Source organism: Sparus aurata, chromosome 5 (genome assembly GCF_900880675.1).
Source record: "Sparus aurata chromosome 5, fSpaAur1.1, whole genome shotgun sequence".
Taxonomy (NCBI): domain Eukaryota; kingdom Metazoa; phylum Chordata; class Actinopteri; order Spariformes; family Sparidae; genus Sparus; species Sparus aurata.
The window spans coordinates 26,544,203-26,570,321 of NC_044191.1; the positions used below are offsets into that span (position 1 = coordinate 26,544,203).

Sequence of the window (26,119 nt, forward strand, 5' to 3'; positions counted from 1 at the left end):
CAGCGTTCATATTACGTCCACGCAACATGACACTCTTATGTTAAAAATCTTTTATTGCAGCTTGAAAACAGAGCAGATAGAAATCTAGAACAAAAGCTCATAATCTCAGAGGAGAAATACATGTTCACATTGATACATAACCAAATACACACGTGCTATGTTACACATATTTAAGGCACTTCTGTCAGAAAGCAGCAATAAAAACCAGAAATTTGCTCCCAGGATAGAAATCAAACTATCAAAAGCTTGAAAAACGAGAGTGTGATTTAAAGTCTGTTTTCAATGAGGCAGGTATTTTTAGTTAATCTGAACTGATGGAGGGTCTTGAACCGCAGTGGAAATGTTATAACACCTGTAGTACAGAGAGTAACAGGTGAGGTGAGGTCTCATTGGGCACATCCCACTTAAAGGGAACATATTAAGGTTAAATATACATGTTGTCTCCCCCAGTTTACGTAAAGAGATCTACACTGCGTCTAGTTGTGATGGAGATGATGTGTTTCCAATTCTTCGTGTCAAGATTTTGTGGCTCGGTAGATAAATTGGAGCATTAAAACCTAATGACACACACACACCAGATCAATCTTTTAATCTGCACTGGCACTTTAATGCTCAGTGTAAATGTGTTGAACTTAATCTGTAGTTTGGAATGTGTTTCTTAGAGTGTTGGTCCATTTTCCACCTCGACACATATCCTACCCCTCAGTTCACAGTGTGCTGCAGCTGCTCCAAGACAAATCCCCCCACGTGTGGAAAATGCACTTGGCAAAAAGCAGGTGATCTTTAAAAAGGCATTAATAATTCAACGCTTTGAAATTTACACAAATGTGACACAGAGGGCCGAGAACTGACGTGTCACACAACAACAGAACCAAAATGGAGTTACGGTTTGAAACGGAGCAGCAAATCCATTTTAGGTCTGTGATAAATCTCTCCGAGCTCCACGACCCCACCCACCCCAAACCCAATGGAAGACAGTGATGGTGTTTCAACAGGGTCGACTCAGTCCGAGTCCTCGTCGTCCAAATACTCTTCAGCGTTGCTGTGTGTGCGGGTGATGTCTGAAACAAGAGAAATGGACAGTTAATATTCACACCAACTGAAAATATTTGTGGCTAAATGTTTGTAATATCCTTTTTTTAGCATCACAACTCCTTAGGCTAGTATGACTTACAATTAAATTTGGAAAGTCTAAAACAGTGCAAGTCTCATTCATTATGTCGATGGCACTAAACTCTAGGGATAAAAAGACTTCATGTGGTGCATGTGGTAAATTCAAGGACTAGAAATAACACCTGGACTGTCTGTTGTTAACCCCTACACACCAAAATTACATCATAGAATTAGCTGCTACAAAGGCTGACTGTGTCACCTCATGTCTCCTTTATCTCGGCCAAAACTCTGTACCTGAACACAACGCAAAGACTAAAGCTGGCGGCCAACAAGCTTGTGCGTTCTGCACCTGCGTGAAAGGAAATTCCTGTCTGCCGATATACAAACCTTCATTACGATTGAGCCTAATTTTTTGACACCGCTCTTGGAGATATAGCCGCTCCTAATCGAGTATATGGCTGAGTATATGTCAGAGGAGAAAACTTAGCAAGAACTACTAAACAGGCTGCCATGAAACTTGGATGTACGATGGGTCTCATCCAAGAATAATGCACATTAACTTTGGGTATGGATCTGGATAAAGGCACAGATCCAAGAATATTAACCGACAGGGCTTATTTTTAATAGATTTTCATTTATTTCTCAGGGAATAATTCATGGATCTTGATGAAAAAAGACATACTTGATGTATATCCAAATAAAAATCCAGATCTAGGAGATTTTAAATGTGTCTTATTTAATATTGGATTAGGCTTAAATTAAAGGGGACTGTTGGGTCTTGGGGGTGGTGTTGTGTTGTACTGAGTCCAGTGTGTGGTCCCTCCTGATGACACTGTATGTGTGGGTGCTGCGACGCCGCCCTCTAGTGGCAGTTGTACTTACTGTTTCCCTGCTTCCTCTTAAGAAGTGAAGCACACTGGGCGTTGGTGGCCATGTCCAGAGCCAGCTTCTTCTCGTTGTTCCTGATGTCCGTCCTCGGATCTGAAAACAAACACACTCACACTGAAAGCACTGGAAACGAGACGCAGATGTGCTGGATGTTGTTTCCTCAATCTGTAACCACATGTTCTCATATTAGGGTTTGATCAAATCTGTCTAGAGCTTCCTCTCTTTGTTCCTAACCTCATCTGTCCCAATGTAAATCCAAAGAAAGAAGGTGACCTGCTGTTGGTTGATCCTTTTTCTTTTTTATAAAACCACATGATACGACATTATACTCACTCTTGGTTAGCAACATTTCCACAATGTCAGAATAACCTTTCCAGGCTGCAGCGTGCAGAGGAGTGTCCCCAAGTTTATTCTAAAACACAAGACATTTTCATCACCGACAAACACTCAGATGAGCATTTACACAGACATCATTTAACTAAGTTAAGCGATCACATTGAAATATTAGATGAAGATCGGCAAAATATGTGAAAGATTCACAAAAATTCACAGACATTGAGGTAATTCTGCTGGTAAATATGACCACTTTCTTTGTTATTTAAAGTAAAGTATGCATTTACACAGACGTCCCAAATGCTGGAGAGAGTGTGGATCATTTCATGTTGGGCATGTTTTTGTTAAAAACAATTGTAAATTCATAAATAAAAAAGAACATTAATGGGGAAGTCAATAAACAGTTTAATTAATAAAAAGGTAAAAAAATAAAGAGGAAAATTAACTCATGTCACATTTTGTAAATCAGGGCATGCCTCCATTAAATTTTAACTGTATTTTTGGTGCATTTAAGGGCATGTTAATTAATTTATAGAGTTATTCATTGGTTTCTTTATTTATGTTTTGATTATGTCAGTTTCAGTCCTCCACCTTCTCCGTGTTTTTGACTTATTGGTGAACTCTCACGTGTGAATCTCACCTGCTGGTTGAGCTCCACGTTGGACTGGCTTAGCAACAGCTCCACCACATCTGACACAAACAACGAAAGGAGAACTCTAAGTGACGGACTGTGTGACCATTTAATGACATGTATCACATAACAAACGTGCAGGAACAAACGTAGGAGTACAGAAAAAACCTGGAACTACTTCTTGTTTTTGTTTCCTCTGTGTCAAATATTCCGATTTATGAAATGACATCCAGTCAGTGCTTCAACAAGGCAAACACAGGTTAAAAGAAGCTGCCTTAATCAATGCAATGCTGTGTTATAAAGAAAATCACAACGTGTTTTATACACCACAGTTATTACCTCTATGTCCTCCGTGGCATCCCCAGTAGAGAGCAGTGTTTCCAGCCTTATCCAGCCCGTTGATTCCAACCTTGTTGTCCAAACATTCCCTCAGCCAACTGAGATTGCCTGTTGAAATACACAAATAGATGCAAACAGTTTTAAAAAATTGTTATTTCAAGTAAGACAGAACTGTCTCGGATGAAGAAACTGTTGCACAGAAAAAGAGAAATGTCACAATAAGTAAATAACGCATGAAAAAAATTCAGTTTGTCGGATGTTGTCGCACCTCGTTTGGCTGCTTCGTGCATTGGATTGTCGACAGACTCTGCTTGCTCAGCCACTAAAAACAAACCAAAGTAAGACTATCAGTGCATCTGTGACTCACAATTACAAGAAACAAAAGGTCATCATGAGGAATATTCTGGTCACCACATGCATGTAATGAAATTCAAAGTCAGTCTGTCTATAGTTTCTACTCACCATAGTTACTTGGAATTAGTCCTGTCCTTCCTTTGCACGTCCCCTTCCACCAATTACTGTCACTCTGAGGATGATATTAATGCAGAGGAAAATGAGTACGGACAAAAAAGTCCAACAAAAAAACAAATGCAGGGAAAATAGTAGTCGAAGGAAAAAAGGAGAGAAAAGTGCAAATGCAACAGAGGAAAAAATTGACTAAAGGTGGAAAATGGCAGAAATAAATTGCAGCACAAGGGAGACACAAGAGTGCAGAGCTCAGCTTCGACAGAAAGAGGAAGAAGAAGTCAAACTGAAGGCGACACGGGGGCATGAAGACGACAGCTGAATCTCTCCTTTTTACTCACCGTGTCGGAGATGTACAAGTAGTCTCCCTCTTCAAAGTACAGCTCGTCCGGCTGAAGAAAGTAAAATAATAAGACAAAGTTACTCGGGGATACTCAGTCACAGTGGCTCAGAAACAAGAAGTTCCTCGCCTTCTCAGCAGTTTGACCACAAGGCTGACTGTCTTGTTACATTTCACACCCTTCTTCCCACGCAGTCTCTCCCCCCTTCACCACAAATGGAAACAGTCAAGACGGCTACATTGTGTCAACAGAGAATATAAGTGAGAGGTAAGTGATCATTTTAGGTGTGTGTGGAATTTTTTATTTTCAATCATTTCAGTGGTTTAGTTGAAAAATGATTTATTAACTGTTTTATTAGTCAATCAGAATGTAACCTGCAACTATTTGGAATATTTGAACAAAATCATTCATTATCAAAACACCTGAGATTTACTTTAATTAACTATCAAATATGGAGAAAAAAAGTAATTATCTTTAGGTTTTTGGCCTGAAAACATGCAACCTGAAGAAATTACGATGGACATTTTTCAGTTAACCTCCCTTTTCACAGGAAAATATATTCTCTCTATTCAATTATTGTTCCTTTTTTTCCCCTACAACATCTTAGAGCTGAACCCATTCAGATGTAATGCTTCAGTAATGATGCACACCTGCACCAAAGTACATTCTAATATGTCATTTACTTCAGTTGATTTCATCCACGTATCACCACACCTCTGCTAATCTCACTTATTCCATCTGGCACAATAATTCAGGGATTGATACCTCCAGTGTAAAGCTTTAGAACTGGTTTAACTTGTTCCATTTGTATGTGGCTCTCTGGGAAAACCAATATTTTTTCAAAGGAAGATAATCAGGCTCACAGCCGTTTGGTTTATAGTAACTATTTTTACACTGGGTGGACAAAACCATTTAATTTACGCGCACCAGCACATTATTTAGATGCAGCCAATAACACATTTCGATCACACTTCTTAACACATTATGTTAATGATTGTGAACAGGAATGAAGATGCAGATAATTGTCCACAGTACAATGTTCACATGTGGGATTCTGCAGTTGAAATTAGGGACGCATGATATGGAATTTTAAAGGCAATACCGATAACCTATAAATACATGCTGCTCATGGCCAATATCAATAGGATAACTGATGATATAACATTTTTAAATTTTAAAGAGAAGTTACTACCTCCCCTCTGTGTGCACCTGAGGGTAAGAAAGGCTAAGATGTAGTAAGGAAAGATGGAAGGTTTCATGGTTTTGCTTTCTTTTTCCTTCTCAGTGTTGATTGGTGGACCACAAACCGACTTTTAAGGTGCAAAGAGTGATTTACTGTATCAGAGTTTGTAAATGTTGAGCTTGTTAAAAAGGTGCATTATGTTGTTTTGGGAAATACATTTTAATCAGAAGAGAAATATCTTAATTTTTAGTCCTTTTTGCCACCTTTCTAGCTTCAACCAGTGTTCTGAGGACCTGATTTTCCTCTGAGAACAGCTTGTTTATTCAGTGATGTAAAATAATCACATTTATATATTGTATTATAAGCAATTTAATATTGGAAATATTAATATTCTAAGTTTGAATTTCTCCTCCAAAACTAAAATCAAATAAAGCAATTTAGCTTCATATCATTGAATCTATTGGCTTGAATCTCACTGATACTGATATATATACCCAATAATATTTATATATTGTGCATCCCTAATTGAAATCCATGAAAGAACTATGTCAGATGAATCAGATTAAATAGAAAATATCAAAGATTAAAGGACACAGCAAACAATCTTCAACAATCATCAAACATTAGAGAAACAATCCATCGTAACAAACAAAGAGCTCATACCGTTCTGGGGTCAAAGGTGAACAACGCCCTGAACACCTTGACTTGGCCTAGCAAAAAGAAAACACACACACACAGAATGCATGTTAGATTTAATATTCATAGACTGTTTGTGGTTAGTAAGCCTCACACTGTTTGCATAATATAGTGGTGAACAGAGAACACAGTAGTTGAGAATATAGAGTCAGTGACCACACAAGCTGCCACTTCACCGCCCGGCAGAAAAGCCAGATTAGTTTCACTACATCGAGCCTGAAGAACGCAGCTTTAATGTGATAAATTACTCTCATGCGAGGGCGATAAATCAGGAGTGCAGCATCATCCATCACCTCAATAAAGCCAATTGCTTGATGCTGTGCCTGAGCAAAGCGACCTGTTCCAAAAACAAATTACTGCCACGCGTTGCTGCAACGCAGAGCTCCTGATGTCTGCGATCACTAAAAACAACTTCAGCCAACAACAATACACATTTTTACAGGCAGTGAGGGGACGGGAACACACAGATGGTTCTTGTGTGTGCAGCCTTGAGGTAGCTGCCCTCAGGGCCTGTGTGGAGCCTGGCGATAGCTCTGCTGCTGGAATGCTACCAGAGTGGTTGTGGCCTTAGCTGACAGCTGAACTACTTCATGGAGACCAACAAAAGGCCTTAAAGAAACACTGACGCATTTTACATGTATTTTCTTTAAAATCATCAATAGCAACCTTTGATTTCTGAAGTTATGTATGGTATGTTGTACTTTATATTTAGTATAACTAACACCCAATGTTGACAAAACAGAACCAGCAGCTTTTGGTTCTTGTTCAGCACCACTGCAAATGGGATGCAACTATTCTGATTTGCATCAGATTCGTAGATAAACGGCACTCAGCTCTTTTACTCTTCTGACTTCCCTTCCATAGATGTGTCCTGTTGTACACACTCTTATAGGACGTGTCAATAATACACTTTAAAACATAAAACACAAACAATACACAAGTATGCAAACAGTCTGTTTTTATCTCTTTTAATCTTGAATTTGTGATATCACATTTGTTTGTTTAGTTGTTTTAATCTGATCTCCACACTTGGTTTGAGTACAGTGCCACCAATGGAGAAAGATCTGCCTTAGCCCATTATTATTCTGTCACAGGGGAGAGAACCACGCTCTGGCTCGTACGCATTTGTTTATATCGATCATAGTCATCTCTGGCACCACTAAGCCCAGGATGCAGTGATGATGCTCTTGCAAAATAGTGTCCGGGAGGACTTGTTTGACGGAATAATATTTGCATTTGTGGAGACGAGCCCTGGCGCGAGAAGGGATACATTTAAGTGTATTTTATTCATAACACACACAAAAAAAACAGCTTGAAACAGCTGATCAAAGTGCAAAAGCCAAAATCACATCACAGAGAATCATGATTAATCACAAGAAAACATACAAAGCATAGAAAAACACAAACACCGTAAACAAAAAGCTGGTTTAAATCAGCAGGGCTCTAAGGCTAGAATGTAAAAGTCAGTTTTAAGTCCATCCCTGCAGGTCTGCCTTATTGAATGATCCAAATCTTCATGTAAACTTGACATTTTAGCTCGGAGATTGTTGTTGTTGTTGTCGTTTCACGTAGATCTCAGTACAGTTAATATCGGAAAGAGAAAGACAATAGAGACTGAAATAGTCGGGGGCTGCCTGATCATGCTTTGCATACAACTGATCCAATTTTTGTAGAGCCTTTTTCACATGCGCTGCACCCTTAGAAACATTTAGTCTAGACGTGATTGGATGCTGAGAAATCCAGTCTTTGCTGAGAAACAATTTGACTTCTGAAACTTTCAATTGTTATTCCACATTTACATGACAACATATGTCAGTCCACTGGTCTATCAGTGAACTCCTGTAACACTGTTAGACTCATTATGGACAGTACAGCAGAACCAGAGATATCAACTTCACTTTTCAAAACCTGGCACCTACATTACCCAAAATGCAACTTAGCCACAGGACGCCACCAATGTAAGTGATATATCAGATTACATGCAACTTCCTCAGGAGCCACACAAGCCACTTTTTTTTCACATATGCAGTTGTACAAGACCTGTACACACACACACACACTTAAATACTTAAAACTGACGTACTTGCCCTTTAAAAGTTGCATCATTTTATATATTTTTATGACTTCATCTATTGCATAACTTATCCCTTTGTAATAATGTTTATCTGTTGAACAATAAACAGACAAGCATGTTCATAAACGGATGATGGCGTAATAAAGCTGCTGTTGACTCGTGGACAGCTTCTGTCTCTCTGATATATTCACTGATAATGTGCATTTCATTCCGGACACATAAGGCTGAGCGAGTGTCTTTTGCTTTAGCTAACAGACCTGAATGTTGGACGGTTTGTAACTCCCCTGTGCCGTTACTCAGGTTTTCAATTTAGCTAACACACTGTCTCAGTGTCTCAGAATGAGAGGGGCTGAGCTGCTGCTGCCGCTGCACAAGCCGAGCTCTGTTCAACACAACGAGTGTGTCTACTCTGCAGGCCCGGTCATGTCGCTTACAACACACAAAATGCCTGTGCTGACGAGTCCACGTTCTCTCTGCATTTTAAAGCCGCAGGCACACTGAAAAGATTTATTCTAGCATCAAAAACAGAAGAAAGAATTTAATCTCAATGCGAGCACGACACAGGCAGTTATATTTTATTTGCTTGTGGTTGTCTTAGATGATCTGCAGCTGTGTTGTTTCATTGCAAAAGCAGCTCCGACAGCGCAACTCTTGCCTCGACATAAAAAATGTGTCTGACACTCGGTTTCTCATTCCTGTTTGAAGAAGCCCAACCCAAAAGCCATCTGAGCCTCCACAAATATGAAACCACGACTCATAGATCCACAAACTACAATGTTCTAAAACCAGACAGAGAACACACACACACACACACACACACAGCTCTCTGAATATCTGCTCAACACAAAAAAGCAAGTCAACTCACAAGCCTGGTCCTGCAACCAATAAAAGTTATCTCAGCACTCATGCAGTGCTGAATATTACTTCAAGCAGCCATTGGGAAAAAATGATCTCAATACAGAAATTCTATTAAAAAATGTCCATCAAAGAGACAGTCACGCGCCAGAAGCCCTAAAGTTGGCACACACTGATAAAAAACTTATTTAAAAAGGGACCAAAACGCACCAACATGGAGGTCTGAACCAGCTGCCTCCAGCTGGAGCTGCCCTTTAATTTCCACCCCAGCATTTACAACATAAATACATCTGCGTTTTATAGCAAGCTCTTTGCTCCTGGCGGCGATGAATTTCAGTCTCACAATTTTGTGTCTCCACATGAATTAAGGATGCATCAGATCTGACTATGCATGCGGCTAATAAAACTGCCGGCTCTCACACAGGCACACGCCAACCAGCCATCTGTCAGGACAGACGATCTCACCGCCGGCTGAGGTGTCACGGAGCCGACTCATTAATCACCTTGATGAGTATGATATGATGATGATGTGTCCATTCCTTAAAGTTTTGAGCTACCTGACACACAAACGTCTGCTGAAACGCACCTTCAAAGCGTGTTTTTTTTTATATATACACATATATATATATATATATACATATTTAGATTATCTAAGACATAGTGTGCAGCTAGGGTTTATATGTCAACCTTTTTGTTACACCTGCCATTACCTGTGTAACAACCTCTGATGCACAAAAATACACTCAGCTGTGCGTTTATAAGTTAAGCAAAGACTAATGTGGTCTAATATAACATCCCTGAAATAAATCCAATGTTCACGAGGCGTATGATGTTCAGTTTTAGGTTTTGGTTTCACTTGATGGAGGCTGTGGCGTTACACTGAAAGACGTTTCTAATATTATTTATATCTTATTAAGTGTATATCACTGAGGGTGAACAGTTTTTTTTTTTAACTTACCTCTCAGTTGTGAGATATAGTTCAGTGGCACCACAAGCTAAAACCTCCGAAATGACCAGTTTAAAACAAAAACGTAACATATAATCTTCATGATCATCACAATCTATTGCAGCGCTGTCAGAGTACATTATAATAAATATTAGATGTGCGGAATAAAGTGTGACTTCACTTAACGCTCCCTTGAAGTCTCCATTTACTCAAATTACAAAAACTTTTACATGTTGAGGCCAAATCAGTGAAAACCCATCTGCCATTTTTCTCATCAAATGAAACAGATTTTTTTTTTTTTTTTAGAGGAAGTGTTGTACAGTTTGTCCTAGTGAGGCAGAAGTCACAGTTGTAGTTTTGGACCTGGAAGAGACAATGTAGAGCAGCAGCGGTTAATCAATTAGTTAGACTATATAAGACATTGTTTCTTCATTATTTATGGTTCATTGACTCCTACATGGCAGTAAGCCAAATACCGTTGGGTTGTGGACAAATAACACATTTGTGGTTGTCACCTTTGGTTTTATGAAAGACTGATCGAGATCAAAATTAACAGATGACTCAACAACAAAGGTGCATGCAGGTTTTACTGAAGATGTCAATTGTCCATACTTGTGACAACACCTGTTGCACAGGAACACTCTGAGAATACAGTTTTGACAAGGTAAATGTTATTTATTCTCATTTGGGAAAAAAACATGACATGCTCTAAAAATAACTTAATAAGCAGCCTAACAGACTCATTTCCTTATTTCTGGGGATTGAGTAACCTCAACAGCAGCACAGGACTGAGCTTGCAGGAAGTAAAACTGATGTCATTGAACATGCAGACTCATCATCATCACCTCTTAACCTACGACCTAAAACCAATGGATGACAGCTACCTCCTTGCGTGAGTGATGGAAATAGGGAAGTCACAGTTAAGAGGCCTGCAGCTGAGAGCTGGATCTCCCTGTCAGTCAGCAGTCAAGGTACTTTAAACAACTCCACTGAGCTCCTGGTCCAGTCAGCAATAAAGGATGTTGATATTACTCAGAGTTAATTAGTCTTTCTGTCCACTTGTTCATAAAAGTTTCACAAACAAACGACAGAAATCAGCCGACCTCACTGACAGTGAAGTGCACACACCGCCCGCCCATTAAGCTCACATCGCCGACAAGGTGTGTTGTCCCCGACAGAGACAGGGTTGAAGTTTTAGCTAAAAAATAAACCACAAATCTCTCATAACCTGAGTCCTACCTGGCTTGGCCGGCTTCGGAGGAGGCTTCGACATTTGCAAGATTCGGATATAAACCAAAACGCGTGTTGTTTCAGTCAGAAGCGTCGCTGGACTGAGGAGCACTTTGCTATCACTCACAATGAGGAAGTGCAGCAGCGCTCAACGGGGGACGCGGAAAAGTTCAGTTGCGCATGCGCAAATCTAAAGCTGCAACTTCCATTTTTGGGCGATTTTCCTCCATGTGAACCTCCTGTAATATATAATGTTTGTTGTCTTATATTTTACACTACTCAAAATTAGTCAGGGACATTGTGATATTTAAGTGTTTCACTTGATTTTTTATTCTGTGACATAACTGAATTTTTATGTTGTCTTTTGTGGATGTTTTTGGTCCCCAAAAATAATGTGACTTTTATTGCCTATCCATGCACATGCATATACTTTTTTTTTTTGTTTGAGTAGTCTATACTTTCTAACAAGATTTCCAATTTTTTTCATAATTTAATTTCTAACCCTAAGGTTTCTATAATTATATATCATATTCTTTTATGCACAAAATTCTAAACATTTTTTTACTTTAATGTAATTATTTTTTATATAACCATTACAATGTTTAATGCAAAATTTACTTTATATTACTTTTTAAATGTTTTCATTTTGTTTTTTCAACTTAACTGATTTATTTTTTATTATGAAATATTTCTATTAAACATTTTATGTACTTAATTTATACTATAATATATAAACTTAATTCTCTTTTTTAAAAATTCTATTATTATTACAATTTTTAATGCATAACTTACTTTACATTACTTTTTAAAATGTTTTCATAACGTTTTTGTGTGTAAACCTTTAACTTTCTGCATGATGTGCTTTATTATATTTATATTTATTTATTATATTATTTCATTTCATTTTTTTAGCTTAGTTGAAATATCTTTTATCATGAAATGTTTTTTATAATAATATTCTCTTTCTTTTTTATATAATTAATTCTCCATTCTAATTAATTTAATTTATTTAAGGCTTTTATTTTTTTCTATTGCTATTGTAAGTTTAAGACATACTAACTATAAATATTTGTATTAAGATTTTATAAGTACTTAAATCCTCATAGTATTTTATTTTAAACAAATTGTATTTTATTTTATTCTATTTATATCTATTTGTTTATTTTACTGTATTTATCGGAACGTAACACTTACTGTTTTACTTCCTTAATTACTGTAGCATTTATTTACTGTTTACTTCCTTAATTACTGTAGCATTTATTTTAGCGCTATATGCTGAATGACGTAGCAGCTCCTTCAGCGAATCACAAGCGTCCAATAGCGGAACAGCGTGAGGAGGCGCAGGGAGTCGCCTCAGCACAAACATGCCTGTGTGGCAGGCTAGGTCGTTTATGTGCTTTTACCAGTGTTATGTAGCAGAAACGTCGCAGTGAGGATCCACAACAGGCTGAAATGAAGACACTAGTTGTTGGAGTTGGTGGGTGAGTAAGTTCAAGGGTCGTAAACATTAACCTGCTGATCACAAACATGTCTGTTATTGTTCTCCCTGGTCATTCTGCCTCCAGACAGCCTGTTTGTTTGTAGCTCCATGCTTACTGCAAGGAATGTAAAGTGCAAGCAGGTTTTTTATCAATAGGTCAGTGTCACATTCAGAAATGCTCCTTGGTGGTTTATTTCGGTTGAATACGAGAAAATGCATTAGCCTTATAACACTGATAATGACTAATGCTGATGTTGCTAACATATATGCATTGGGAGCAACAGGGCTATCATCAGATCAAATCAGCTGCATGTGACAACCATGTGGCAGAGACTGATAAGACTTGTTTGGTTTGCAAAGAAAAAAAGAAATCTGAGTACAGAGAGTTTTTTTGTTTTTCTGTAAAGAAGGCCACATTCTCAATGTGCATAGATGCCTGAAATGATGCAGATCATGTAGACAGGTGTGGAGGACAATGAAATCAGGATTCCTGACAAAGGTCTATGACTGGTTCAACATTATCTGTATCAATGATGTTTCTGTCAGATTGCCGATAAAATATTCAATTTAAAATTGTGCTACTTTGCCTCTGATGCAGCATCCTCTCACACATTGTCCCGTCCACAGCTCTATCTGACTGGCAACTCGTCACAATTAAGAGCCTGTTATGTTAATACTGAATAATCTGAATCAGCAGTGTAACTAGTAACTAAATGTATCAAATAAATGTAGTGGAGAGGAAGAGTAAAGTACCTGGACATGATACTTTAGAACAGTACTTGAAAAAACTGGTGCTTTCATCACAGGTTGTTTGAGATTTTGACACAAAGAGTTTCATTCTTTACTGCAAATGAATATCGGTCCCAAATATCGGCTTTCAAAGACTTGAATTTCTTATAATTGGTTTCGGTATTGGCCCTGAAAATCAACCCCTGGTGTTAACAGCTAGCGATAAACATTTATTTTACAGTATTTCCTAATGTGACTTGTTGTGTTGAAATAATAACTTATCAGGTTGTGCCTCACTGACCTTTCTGGTTTACAGTATGTTGCACTTCGGACCACAAAACGCACACATAGTGCAGCGACCACAGCCAAACTGATAATGGATCACTGAGGCTGATGCTGATATTGGATAGTGGAAAATAATTAGCTTAAATTAAATGTAAGATTTTGTTGATGTTGTTGTTGTTTTTTTAGAATTATAGACAAAAGTGAGTACATTTAAATGATCTGGGCGGGAAATTTTAAGGTAGAAAACAAACATTTCTGCAATTTTTTTCAATCCTTTTCTTTCCACTGGTGTATACGCTGATTTCTGAAGTTAAGTGAAGAAGTTAAACCACCAGAGGTCTGCAAAAACAAGACGTTCAGCTTTTGGTAAATAACTTCTTTAAAGGTTGTGGTTGACTTGAGGCACGCACTGTGTGTAGTTCACCCTATCAAGGTTATTTTGGCATTTTATAAAAGCGGGCGAGTAAAAGAAGATCTCACTGTTTGTTGTGCAGCTTTGAAGTTTGGGCACTGTTTGTCTGTCAGGATGACCAACGGAGGAAAATCTACTCTTTCGAAGAGTCTACACCAGCAGATACCCAACAGCTGCATCATTGCCCAGGACTCATATTTTAAGGTGAGGCTGTGAGGCCTTCTCTTAAAATAAATAATGTTTTTTTTTACACTTTAGAAGTGATGCTGGAAATTTGAATTTGAATCTGAGTTATCTCTTCTTTTTTAGGACGATTCTGTGGTACCAGTGGACGACAGTGGGTTCAAGCAATATGACAGTAAGGACACGACAGACAACAGATCCTCCCTGAACACACTGTTGGGATTATACTGTGAATACTTTGTTTTTCTAACCAACCAAGCGCCCACAAATGTGAAAACATCACATCAAGACATCGTCAGTGCAGTTGTAGTCAATCCATTTGAAAATGAAGAACAGATTTATGGGTAGATGGATGGTTGAAGTGCGAATTAGCTACAGAAACTGAGGTCTTACCTTTTGTTGTTATGTCTGGGAATTTGGGAGTTTTAACAACCTCAGGGATGTTGTTAGAAAGTGCAAATGGTAAGTGGAAAATCTTCAGTTTTGAAAAGCTGGAACCAGAGATTGACAAATGATGACAATGATGATTTAATGAAATGCTCAGTCAGGTATCAGACCTGGCGCTTCTCTGGAAAAAGAAGGGAAATCCGTGTCACTGTGTTCTGTTTAAGTGCTCGATGCTCTCCACATGGACGCGATGATGAGAGATGTCGACTCGTGGCGAAGAGATCCGGACTCGTTCCTGAGGCAGCGAGGCCTGAACCCAGAGCGCCCCGCACCACCGGTCGACACGGAGGTGTTTGTGCTCATAGTGGAAGGCTTCCTCATTTTCAACTATAGGTACATGAGAGAGGCTTTAGCGAGGTTACTGTCTTACTGTTCAGTTAATGAAATTATTATATAAATGTAATGATTTTTAAGTAGAGATTTCCATGATAATTGTTCCTGTTTTTGAACAGTAACCATTCATTTATCTCTTACAATAAGGGTCAACTGTTCTCCAGGATTTATTTAACGGCTTATTTAAAACTTAGCCTTTATTAGTGAGTATCATATTCTAGATATTAATCCTCTAACTTTCTCATATGTTTTATGTCTTTGCAGGCCTCTCAATGAGCTCTTTGACAAAAGATACTTCATGGAAATTCCATATGATGTGTGCAAAAGGAGGAGAAGGTGTCTTTCTTTTTAATCAGAATATCTAAGTATAACGTTTTCTGTTTGAGCCAAGTGAAAAAAGTTTGCCTCTTAATGTTTTGACCTCCTGACAGTTCGAGGGTGTACAAGCCTCCTGATCCTCTGGGATACTTTGATGGACACGTCTGGCCGATGTACCTGAAAAACCGTGAGCAGATGGAGAGCGCGGCGTCTGGAATCGGTGAGTGTCCAGTCAAAGATGACAAGTGCACAGATGTGATGCTGATGGTATAAAAACTGGGATTTATTGGAGTAGTTTTGTACTTTTTTTATATCTGGTCAAGTTAAGTACTGCAATTATTATCACTGTAGCAGATATACTGGTATTAAATGTTTAAATATATTACATCTATATGATCAGTATCTATTCTTTCAGTATTTCTGGATGGACTGGAGCCGAAGGAAGAGCTGCTGGCTGCTGTATATAAAGATGTTTGTCAGGAAATAGAAAGGCTCAGAGGTTAGTCGCAGGAAAGCAGGAATGGGGTGAAGAAACATTTCTTATGTTGTGAGTTCCTGCTTTAAAGACATAAAAAATACAACAAAATGTCTTTCATAAGGATTTCTTCCATTTAGTTTTTTCCAAAATATTTCTGTCACATAATATTTCATCCACAGCACACTCGGGTATTTTTGTATGTGTACTGACATTTTAATGGTTAACTTTTGCAGCCATCTACACATTTAAAACCTGCTTTTGTGTAGTTTTGTATTAGGATACTGGCCTTGTAGCTTGAAAAGTTTATAATGGATTTATTAAGATGTTCAAACATTGAATAGTCCTGTGAATGCAAACATGTTTCAGCAGAGCAGACGTGATATAAAGCCAGAAAGCTGCAAATGGTGTTAATCAATACCTCAGTGACAAATTATTTGAAAATCACAAGACAAATCGTACAATTTTGCACCAACTCTGTTTTCATTGATGAGACTATTTTGAATACGAAGTTTTGAATATTAATGTGATTACGGAGAGACTTTAAGATGCGCTACTCAATAGAAAAACAATGCTTATTTTATTTTGTGTATTTTGTTTGCAGAGAAAGACTGAAACGAGTTCTACTTGTTTACCTCATGGAAGATCGTACCTGCTGCTCCCGTGGACGCCAGGAAAGTTCATATCTGAACTAATATGTGACGGAAAGGACCAAACCAAGTTGAACATATATCACAGTGAACCTGACGTCTTTGCCAAAACACAGTAATGAACAGTGTTTTAAAGACTGGATTCCTTTTTGGAAACACTAAATATATGAAGAATTTGTGACTCTATGAGGTTGATGGTCCGTATAAAACATGCAGTGAACTAATGTTTCCTTTCTCACTGCGTAGATTTTTAATATTTTATGGAACCAGAAGTCTGAATCATTCTCCGTCTAACCAAACATGATCATACATAAAACCTTGACTTGTGATATAACTCCAGATAATTAGATGAATAATGTGTGTTTCTCAATTTCTAAAGATCGGTTTTAAATCAATTCTCACTCGTATTTGGATGTTACAGATATTAGACGGTAACCATTGTATGCTGTGGTTTAGTAGAGATTGATGATGACTTACACTGACATGATTTGTCAAAGACTAGAATTGTTTTTGTCTGATACTAAATTGAAACAACACTCTGCATATCCGAACCATTATTGGCATTTTGTCTCCACCTGGTGGTTGAGTCGTATACGCTGGAAACTCACTACTCACGGTCACCTGAAGCTCTTTTTAGCTGTTGTCATAAAACTGATTAAGATTAAATGTTTATGTGAATATAAGAGGAACCCTGAGCTGAAGGCCCATCAAACACCTTCATCAAACCCTCTCACTGCACTGCAAACTGCAGATTTTGCATGGCAGCTTTATTAAACGGACAACAAGGGCGGACAACGCCAATACTCGGAGTGCTGTGGTCGGGATACGCTCTGACATCTCAACAATCCGCGACTTCGTGATACAGCTGCGAGTTGATGTAGCCACCAATCGGGAGGACATGGCGAAGCTAGCAGCCATAAAAGCTGCAGAGGAGACTGATGAATAACATGAAAATGCATTAAAGGGCTCTTACACCATCCCAACACCATCTCAACAAATAATAAATACACTGGACTTTTGCTCTCTCTCAATTGGATATTCTGACTTTGTGGCAAGCCTGGCTATAAGATGAGGCCATAAGATGAGACTGTTGTTCACTCATGATGGACTAATATGGACACATGTGCAGACACACATGTAATCTGTATGTACTGTCTAGAGCTTGAATTCAGCTCTATATGCTACTGCTGTAATATGTTTTGTCAAAGGTCATAACAAAAGAAAAAAAGAGAAGAAAAGAAAAAAGTAATTTGCAAAAGACAAGAAAAGATCAGAATGAAGATTTTATCCTGTGGGTAATGGGGGCGGGACTTGATAAGCTTTGGCTTCTCCCGCTTTTCCCTTTCGGCCATGTGTGTTGTATTATTTGAACAATGATGAAATGTGATGCTTATGAATTGACATGTCCGAAACAAACAACATAAATAAATAAATAAATTATATACAGAGATAAGAACACAGTTTGTAATATGCTGCAAGAACTGTATGTCCGGCTAACGGCATTAAATTTAAAGCGAAAAACGGAATTGAAACTTAATCGTTATTATTCTCCCCTAGATATTTATCATATTAATAAGACCATTTAACAATTTGACAGTTTGCTAAGTTACTAATCCAGCCTTGGTACAAATGCTTTCAGGGATTTTTATACTTAATGAATATGAATAAAGGGTCTGGATCTGATCGAGGGTCCAAATGTTGCACAAGCACAGTGGCTGGTACTGCGAGGACGTGATGTCACAACAGCATTTCACTATCAAATAAACTTGAAGCGACAACATCAGCCCGGGACAGACACACTGGTGTTTGCAACTTCCTGAATCTGATTTCCCAAAAGCATTGCTTTAGTTGTTATTAAAAGGTCACATTTATTTGGTTTAGAGATGTTTGACTTGTTTGCTGTCGATGTAACTTCTATTTTCCAAAAGTTCACCCAGTATTTTGTCTGTCTTTCTTCCTTTCTTCATCAGTGGATGATTTTTGCTCAGCTGATAGACGTGTGTCCCTCTGTTGCCCAATTTCTGTAGAAATCTCGCCTATTGCAATAGCTGCGTTGCTTCACTGATATAATTTTTTTTAGAAGGTATTGCATCAGTGAGATGTGATTTTGCTCAAGATTTTGTCAAAAATGTCCACATAGCATTACTGCTGAAAGGTTTGTTCATCTGTTTATTAAAAATAGAGACAACTGAAGTGACTACGAGGTTCAGGAATCTTTGTTAGAAGATCCTGAACTGGTCTTGCACACACACACACACACACACACACACACACACCTCTTCCTCCTCAGTAAGCGCCCTACTTTTCCAATCCTAAAAATAGACAGGCCTTCTTTCGTTTTCACACTGAAACCTGTTTGACAGTGTGAACCCACAGCTGCTCTCTTTAACGCTCTCATGTAACTTCTAGGAACTTTATTGCTTAACCCTCCTCTGACCCATGAAAGTGCATCATTTCTCACCACACAATGTGATACAAATTTTGCCAAAAAGTCCATGCAGTCAGCAGAAAGAAAATTATGTTTACATCAGCAACGAACTTATCCGACCGGCGTGTGCAGTTGTGGAGTCATCACATGTAAACTTGGACATTCCTCACTTCCCTGTAGCGACTATATCCTCTTCTCACTCGACTTACTTAAGCTGCTGCAGCTCTTTCTCACATTGACACTCTCTGTCAGCCTTGTAGCTTCTTAACTGTTGAATTGAGTCTTTTGTGATCACTAGCATTAAATAATTAAGCTGAAAAGATGTCCAATACAGGATTGTTGGCATATGTGTGTTTTCTTCTCGCTGGCTGCTTCTGCTGCAGCAGAGCCATGCCAACTAAAGTCAGCCAGAAGGCTGTGAACGACAGACCTGTGATCGGTGAGTGAAATGTACTTCAGGTCAGACAGACTTAACTAAATCATTTCTATCTGTTTAGTTTATTCCCCCCTTTGTATTCACAGCTGGTTTTGTTTTTGTCCTGCAGGTATTTTGACTCAGCTAGTTTCAGATGAAGCCATGAAACCCTTCGGGAGGACCTACATACCTTCCTCCTATGTGAAATACATTGAGTCTGGGGGCAGCAGAGTGATGCCTATCAGGTGGGTTGAATCGTCCTTTGTTGTTTATCAGCAGTAAAGATAAATCATGTGTTAAACTGCAGTACGATCAGTTGGTTTCAATGGGCAACATGTAAGAGAAAGTTATTCTGGTAACACCTTCTATGAAGCCCATGCTATATTATCCATAATGAACAGATTTATGATGCATTATAATGGACCTACTGCGCTGTTTAATCATAGAAGCACTCAGGAACATTCAGAATGCTCTGAGAATAATTGTAGCTAAGTATAACGATGATGTCGACACAGTGTAGTTATACGGCTGTAGTTATAAGCAATCGTAAATATTCATAATGCTTTACAACAATAATCATAACACAAGGATCATAGTGGATTAACATTTTCAAAACTGGAAAGCATTGCAACTTTTTATGACACATTAAATCCACTGTTATAAAGCGCAATAATGCGACTATAAGTTGCTGGCTGTAAGTGGCCATTGGTCTTGGGTCGTTCAGTACTGGGCCACAAAAAACCCAGAAGGACCTAAGGGGGCTGATGTGATTGCCATTTAGGTATCCCATTGTGTGGTTGTGTTTGCTATTTATTTTCCACGAAACGACAACCTTTCTGTTATATATCACAAAGCAAATCATTTTAATTCAACATTGAAATGTCCCAAAAAAGATTTGAATATTCATGTTCAGAACTGTCAAGAGGTTAGTGAACAGTTTTATTTGCTTTTCACTCACTACGTCACTGCTGACATTTGCTGCTATTGTTGAAAAAGAGGACTTTGATAGTTCTGCTACCTCTGGTCCTTTGACTCTACCTCTGTTATCTGCACTATTATGTTGCCTGAACACTGTCGAATTATATCATGAGGGCCATTTTTTGTTTTGATTGCCCTCCACAGATTGACTCTTACTACTGCTGAGTATGAAGACATCTTTAGGAAGATAAATGGGTGAGTGTAACACATTCATATCTTATATTTCAGTTTCTTCAGTCACTGCTCTAACTGTGTGTCGTCTCTTCAGTTTGATTTTCATCGGGGGGGCTGCAGATTTGGAGACGTCAGACTTTGCCCGGGTGGCGAAGATTTTTTTCAAACTTGCTGAGACGGTTTGTACAGCAGAACATTGTTTTCATTGGTTCTCTCGCTGTAACCCTTCTTTAAAAAGAATATTCTTATGTCCTAATCTTTTAATTAGGCAGAAACCAGAGTGAATTTACTGTGCCGAAGAACAGTTTTGAGGGCCTGTTCTTGCCCCTGTCTCGAGTATTTTCATTGCGTTAGACAATTTTTAACCTCACATTGTTTCAGAGTGAATAATTAAACTTTTTTACTAAACTGAATTTAAATGATTGGTACCATCTGACTTGTTTTGCACTCTAGATTTTTGCTAATAACACAAAGAAAGGGCTCATAAAAGCTAAAAGGCTAAAAACTGAAGTATGGGGAATAGTTAACCCAGCTCCTAAAAATTACGATACTTCAGCATGACAATCTATCACTAATTAATACTCATACAATCAGTCACGGAGGATTAATATATTATATATTAACACGCACTTTATTATTATGTGTTCCAGGCTAATGATGCCGGGGACTTCTTCCCTATCTGGGGTACATGCATGGGTATGCAGCTACTGACTGTTCTGGTGGCTGGTCAGAATCTGCTGACAAAAACCACAGCTGAGAACGTAGCGATGCCCCTCAACCTGACCACAGGTAAGAGTATTCCTCTATTACTGGTTTCATGTGTAACCTGTTTTTTTCAGGGTAAAGGAACAGTTCATCCCATAGAAAAAAAGTTCTATTTATCCATCTAGCTTCTTTTGGTGTGAGTTGCCAAGTAATGTAGGTTACCAAGGAACAGGATTGAAAAACACTTTATTAAGGAAATATGTTCTAAACATTTATATGAAATGGACTTTTTCATGTTTGGCCTGGACTGAACTGTACCACTGGGTGTCAGTAGAATCCAGTTACCAATCAGGGGGGTGTTGTCATTGTTTGATAAATTATTCTTATCTTTTGTGTTGGGTTGATTCAATATTTACATAAAGTTCACTTTTTTTTAAACACACGTTCACCCGTCTGCCTGCAGAGGCGGGCTCCAGTAGGATGTTTGAGGGCTTCCCCAGCGAGCTCATGAAGGCTTTGACCCACAAACCACTGACCGGCAACTTCCACCACTATGGAGTTGAAGTAAAGGTACGGTGATTCCCTCTGCTGACCTGTGTCACTGTGCAGGATGTTTCACTTCCTCTCCGGGTTTTATCTGAACCATTGGATAATTTCAACATCTCCAAAAACGTGTTTTCCGGGGTTCCTGACTGACACTTGGACTCAGCGAGACCTCAACGAGACATGCAGTATACAGACATACATCTATGTTTGAACAATTAGCATTAGTAGGAGTAGGAGTGTTTTTTCTGGCTGGATAAGTTCCAAAGGGCCTCGCAAACTCAGGCTCACAGTGTGGCAGTTTGTTTGTGGTAATTTGATTAATTAAATCCTTGAGGTCTAAACGGATCTTAATCTTGCATAGTGCATATTCCTGAATCAATATTTCTTTAATCAAATTGCCAGAAAACAAACATTGTTCTATTCAATATTCCAGCAGAGGAAGACTGAACACAGTGTACGGAGAGAGGAGTATTTTTGTCTCGCGGCGCCTCGGCACATGAACAGATTCATGTGCTCGAGAAAGATAAATCAGATAAACTTGCCTGATACCTTGAAGGGAAAACAAAAGAGCACAGCATCAGAGGGAAGCACATGAACACACACACAAAAAATGGAGAGTTAAATACACAATAACCACCAGAGAGTAATAAGACAAATGTTCACACAGAACTTCCAGGAAAATGAGAACCTGCAGAGTTTCTTCTCCATCCTGTCGACAAACGTTGCTGAGAACGGAGCCCACTTCGTCTCGACCATAGAAGGTTACAAGACTGTTTCTACTCAAAAGCAAACCTTAGTGTTGATCTGTCACAGAGTTTTTATTACAACCAATTTCTTTGTTGCCAGGTAAGAGATACCCCTTCTATGGAGTACAGTGGCACCCAGAGGTGAACCGCTTCCAGTGGGACAGCAGGCTGAACTTCCCTCACTCCCGTCAGGCTGTTCAGTTATCGTCTCTGCTCGCCGAGTTTTTCTCCAATGAAGGTGAGATGACAGTCACACATTACTGACCATAAGTACTGTCTGTATGATAAGGTAGTACGTGTGGTTGTGGTATATCATACATAGTTGTATGACACATTTGAGTGGGATTTAGCCTGTCAGTGAGCAGAACTGATTCTGGTGAAGTATATGAAGTAGCATATTTTGGTTAAAGTGTATTTACAGGAGTTTTGTATCAATCCGAGTAAGTACTTTGATGTTTTTCAGGTATTTAATGCAATTTATAACCACAACTGTTCATGCACAGCGGCCTGTTTTACTCATAAAAGCTTTCTCGATTGAGCTCTTAAGTTTTCTACGTCACAATCTTTGGTGATTTCGCAACAAATGTTACCGTGGCAACGACAAGAGCTAACACTTTATATGACTGCAAACACTTAATACAGTCGTAAATTAACTCTGATAGGTGCTAACTGAAATATAAGCTGATAGATAGTTAAGTAAACTTAAAACTAAATACTGTCAGGGTTTAGTAGATTCACGTCCAGGGGTCCAGCATGTGCAAAGAAAAAAACAGATGTGGGTACAAATGTCGTATTGTTCTGTAAAACACAATGATAATGTGATAAGTGGAAATGTATTAGTTTTTATTTGTTACTTTATACAGACTTATGCACATGGAAGTCTTAGGAAGAGAGAGACGACCTGTAAAAGCTGCACTGTTACAGGATGACGACATACAAAAAGTAGAATATTGTTTTATGTCATGTTGTTTTATGTTTGTTTTGAAGTCATAATCTTAATTTTGCGCACAACAAAGCAAAAAAAATGTGTCTTTGCTTGCTTGTGCAGAAAAGGTGCATCAAAAACACAACATATCAGCTCCAGAAGAGGACACATTAAAACACTTTAACACAGAAACATAATGGAAGCTACATTAAAAAAAGCACATGGTAGCCTATTTGATCAGGACTGCTCTAAATTAATATTTATTTGCTTTACAATTGTTGCATTAACCGGAAGCAGTATGTCAATTTGTCAGGTGTTTAGGTGTTTATTTGGGTTCACTGAATGGAAAAATACATAAATATAAAGCTATTGTATCCATAAAAAATGTGTGAATGGATTTTTCAAAAATTTGCTATAAATTCAAATAAGGTGCAGAAACCCAATCAGATCTTAATTCAGGAGCGGCAGACAAAAAGAGAGGAGATTAATATGTTGGGTTTGGATAAAATGTTTATCGATCATTTAGAAAAAAAATACTGTTAAGTCACATTATATCTCAGTCCAATTATTCTCAAACCACCATAAAAATATCACATTCAAGATTTCTATGACCTGTTCGACCTTCTCTCCTCGTGGAGATGATTAATCTGCTCTGCTGTGCTCTGTCTATTCTCCTGTAATCACATGCATCTCACTTCTGCTTTGTTTAGGAAGGAGAAGTTTACATCGGTTCGACAATCCTGAGGAAGAGGCCTCGTCGCTGATTTATAACTACACGCCCGTCTACGCCGCAAACTTCACAGGATATGAACAGCTCTACTTCTTCTGAGTGTCTCACAGATACGCCTCGAAACAAAAAGGGTTGATTTCAGCCACTTGACGCGCTGATTCAGAGATCACTCATCACGCTGAGGAGAGGTTTCTGCACTCAGCACTTGATGTTTTACCAATTTCGAAGAAGTTAGAATACTTGTATGTGCTGTTGCTGCTGTTAAAGTTCGTGTTCGCATAAAGAAACTGAGATCTTTTTTGTCCTCTTGGAGATTGAAAGCCTTTGCAAGTACAATGTCAGGATGGGTCTTGTATATCTTTTGATTTAAAAACCTCAAGGGACTCAGAATATTTACATTTGATAAAGAGGTGAGGGATGAAGGATGTGAAGGATTTGACCAAACCATATCCCATGATGTTCAGCAGCGGAAGAAGTTGTGATGGAATTGTAAATGTTCAGATTTACTTCTGTATTTTTTATTTTTTTTTGTGCTTTTTCAAGGATTTCTCTTCCATTACAAAGTGAAAGCTGAGATTGAGAGTTCTCTGTTGACCCTTGCAGTTCACCACAAATGTCATGTCATGTCACAAACATTCAGTATGTTCAAGGTCAAGAATGAGCTTTCAGTCTCAGATAATAAAGGCTTCATTATTCACTTGACAGAAATTTTAGCCCTGGCAGCGTGGAGGCGGCTGTTTGAGACAGCGTTTAGACCTTCACTGGGAAGTGAAATTCACAGAAAGGTGAAAAGATAACTGAGTAAAGAAAATTGTACTGATAATGAAGAGCATAAGACAACTGTCCTCCAACGGCTCCGAAGACATCTAGGTTTGACAAATGTAGTTTTAAACCTGCTACGAGTAAAAATTAACTATGAAACAGTCACAATGAACGAGACAATCTGCAAGAAGATTGACTATTTCTATATAGTTATTCATAATGCCTGTCAGCAGGTCAGATAAGTTATTATAAGTCATTAAATGAAAACTATGTTTTATGGTGGAGTGCTGAGAATGAGTTGAAGGGTCTGCCTGAGGGAAGTAGCTGCTGGTTGGTGGTACGGAACTATAACAAGGTTTGCTTTGTTTCACCAACATCATATATCACTTATTTATCTTACAAAGCCACAAATAATAATAATTTATCATGAGAATAATCTTTTTCCATTTGAATTTGATATGCAGGTATGTACATTATGGCTGTAAGGGATAGAGGGCTATTTTCATGTAGTGTACTTTTCAGAGGGAGACACTTGTGAGGAGCAGCTGGTCAGATTAGGGTCTTTGCGACAGGAGGCGATGGTGCTCATGCTGCTTTTGTCCACAGGGGGCGCCAGAATCAACATACATTTATGTTTCTTGTTGCACCTTTAAGGTTTCGGTTGAAACTTTATTCTTGACCTTGGAAAGAAAAAAAAAAAAAAAAAAAAATCTCCTTCAGGGTCTTTAAACTGCGTCTCATGTTTTTAAAAATCTTTTTTCAAACCATCCTCTGAGGAGGACGAGGAGTGTTTGAACGCTCTTAAAAAGAGCTAGAAAGTTCACCCTGAATAACTCAAAGTCAATTTAAAGGGATGAGTTCACCAAAAATGAAAATTCAACATCACCTACTCCCGCTCAAACTGATGGAAATCGGGTGAAATTTTGAAGTCCACAAAACATTTCTGGAGCTTCACAGCAAAACAGCGATGCAGCATCCTAAACACCTGAAACGGACAAAAACAACAACAACAATAACAAAGAAACATATAATGGCTCCATGAAGCTCATCCGGCTCTCTAGAAATTCACTTACCCCCTTTTAAATCCCTAAATCTTAAATAACTGCAACTGATACATATTATATATGTATTTGATATATACCTACTGCATGGATTATTTGTGGGGGGTATAAGGGGCCCACAACTAATTTTTCGCCCCGGGGTTTACCTCCAGCCCTGTGAGATGACTTGGACTCACGACCTTGGTAGTTTATCATATCTTGGCGTTGCTTTCCGTCCTGTAAAGAATTAACCAGTAAAGCACG

At 38.4% G+C, this 26,119-nt stretch overlaps 3 protein-coding genes across 6 annotated transcripts; 2 read left to right on the plus strand and 1 right to left on the minus strand.

Moving 5' to 3' along the window:
* Window positions 1–33: 33 nt before the first annotated feature.
* ostf1 (osteoclast stimulating factor 1) lies at window positions 34–11,261 on the minus strand. Its single transcript, XM_030416615.1, has 10 exons — window positions 11,104–11,261; window positions 5,957–6,003; window positions 4,111–4,161; window positions 3,767–3,830; window positions 3,573–3,626; window positions 3,305–3,412; window positions 2,975–3,024; window positions 2,335–2,413; window positions 1,996–2,094; window positions 34–1,061 (listed from the first exon to the last, which is right to left on the minus strand). Exons 1-10 carry the CDS (start codon window positions 11,135–11,137, stop codon window positions 1,003–1,005), a joined length of 645 nt encoding a protein of 214 aa, XP_030272475.1. The 5' UTR covers window positions 11,138–11,261; the 3' UTR covers window positions 34–1,002.
* A 1,156-nt stretch (window positions 11,262–12,417) lies between these two features.
* Window positions 12,418–16,949, plus strand: nmrk1 (nicotinamide riboside kinase 1). 4 transcript variants are annotated; one of them, XR_003984178.1, is made up of 9 exons: window positions 12,418–12,575; window positions 14,114–14,204; window positions 14,310–14,358; window positions 14,795–14,963; window positions 15,228–15,299; window positions 15,395–15,501; window positions 15,697–15,780; window positions 16,361–16,628; window positions 16,676–16,949. XR_003984178.1 is itself a non-coding variant. In XM_030418461.1 (8 exons), the coding sequence occupies exons 1-7, from the start codon at window positions 12,547–12,549 to the stop codon at window positions 15,783–15,785; spliced, it is 606 nt and encodes a 201-aa protein (XP_030274321.1). In that variant the 5' UTR covers window positions 12,418–12,546; the 3' UTR covers window positions 15,786–15,828; window positions 16,361–16,630. The 4 variants fall into 4 exon arrangements, 3 of the variants coding, with proteins under 3 accessions (XP_030274321.1, XP_030274320.1, XP_030274322.1); XM_030418461.1 differs by lacking the exon at window positions 16,676–16,949 and having other exon boundaries at window positions 15,697–15,828; window positions 16,361–16,630; XM_030418460.1 differs by lacking the exon at window positions 16,676–16,949 and having other exon boundaries at window positions 16,361–16,630.
* Window positions 16,950–17,857: 908 nt separating this feature from the next.
* Window positions 17,858–24,755, plus strand: LOC115582472 (gamma-glutamyl hydrolase). Its single transcript, XM_030418459.1, has 9 exons — window positions 17,858–19,273; window positions 19,380–19,494; window positions 20,372–20,422; window positions 20,496–20,580; window positions 21,052–21,190; window positions 21,570–21,676; window positions 22,320–22,413; window positions 22,499–22,636; window positions 24,034–24,755. Exons 1-9 carry the CDS (start codon window positions 19,156–19,158, stop codon window positions 24,150–24,152), a joined length of 966 nt encoding a protein of 321 aa, XP_030274319.1. The 5' UTR covers window positions 17,858–19,155; the 3' UTR covers window positions 24,153–24,755.
* The last annotated feature ends 1,364 nt before the right edge of the window (window positions 24,756–26,119 follow it).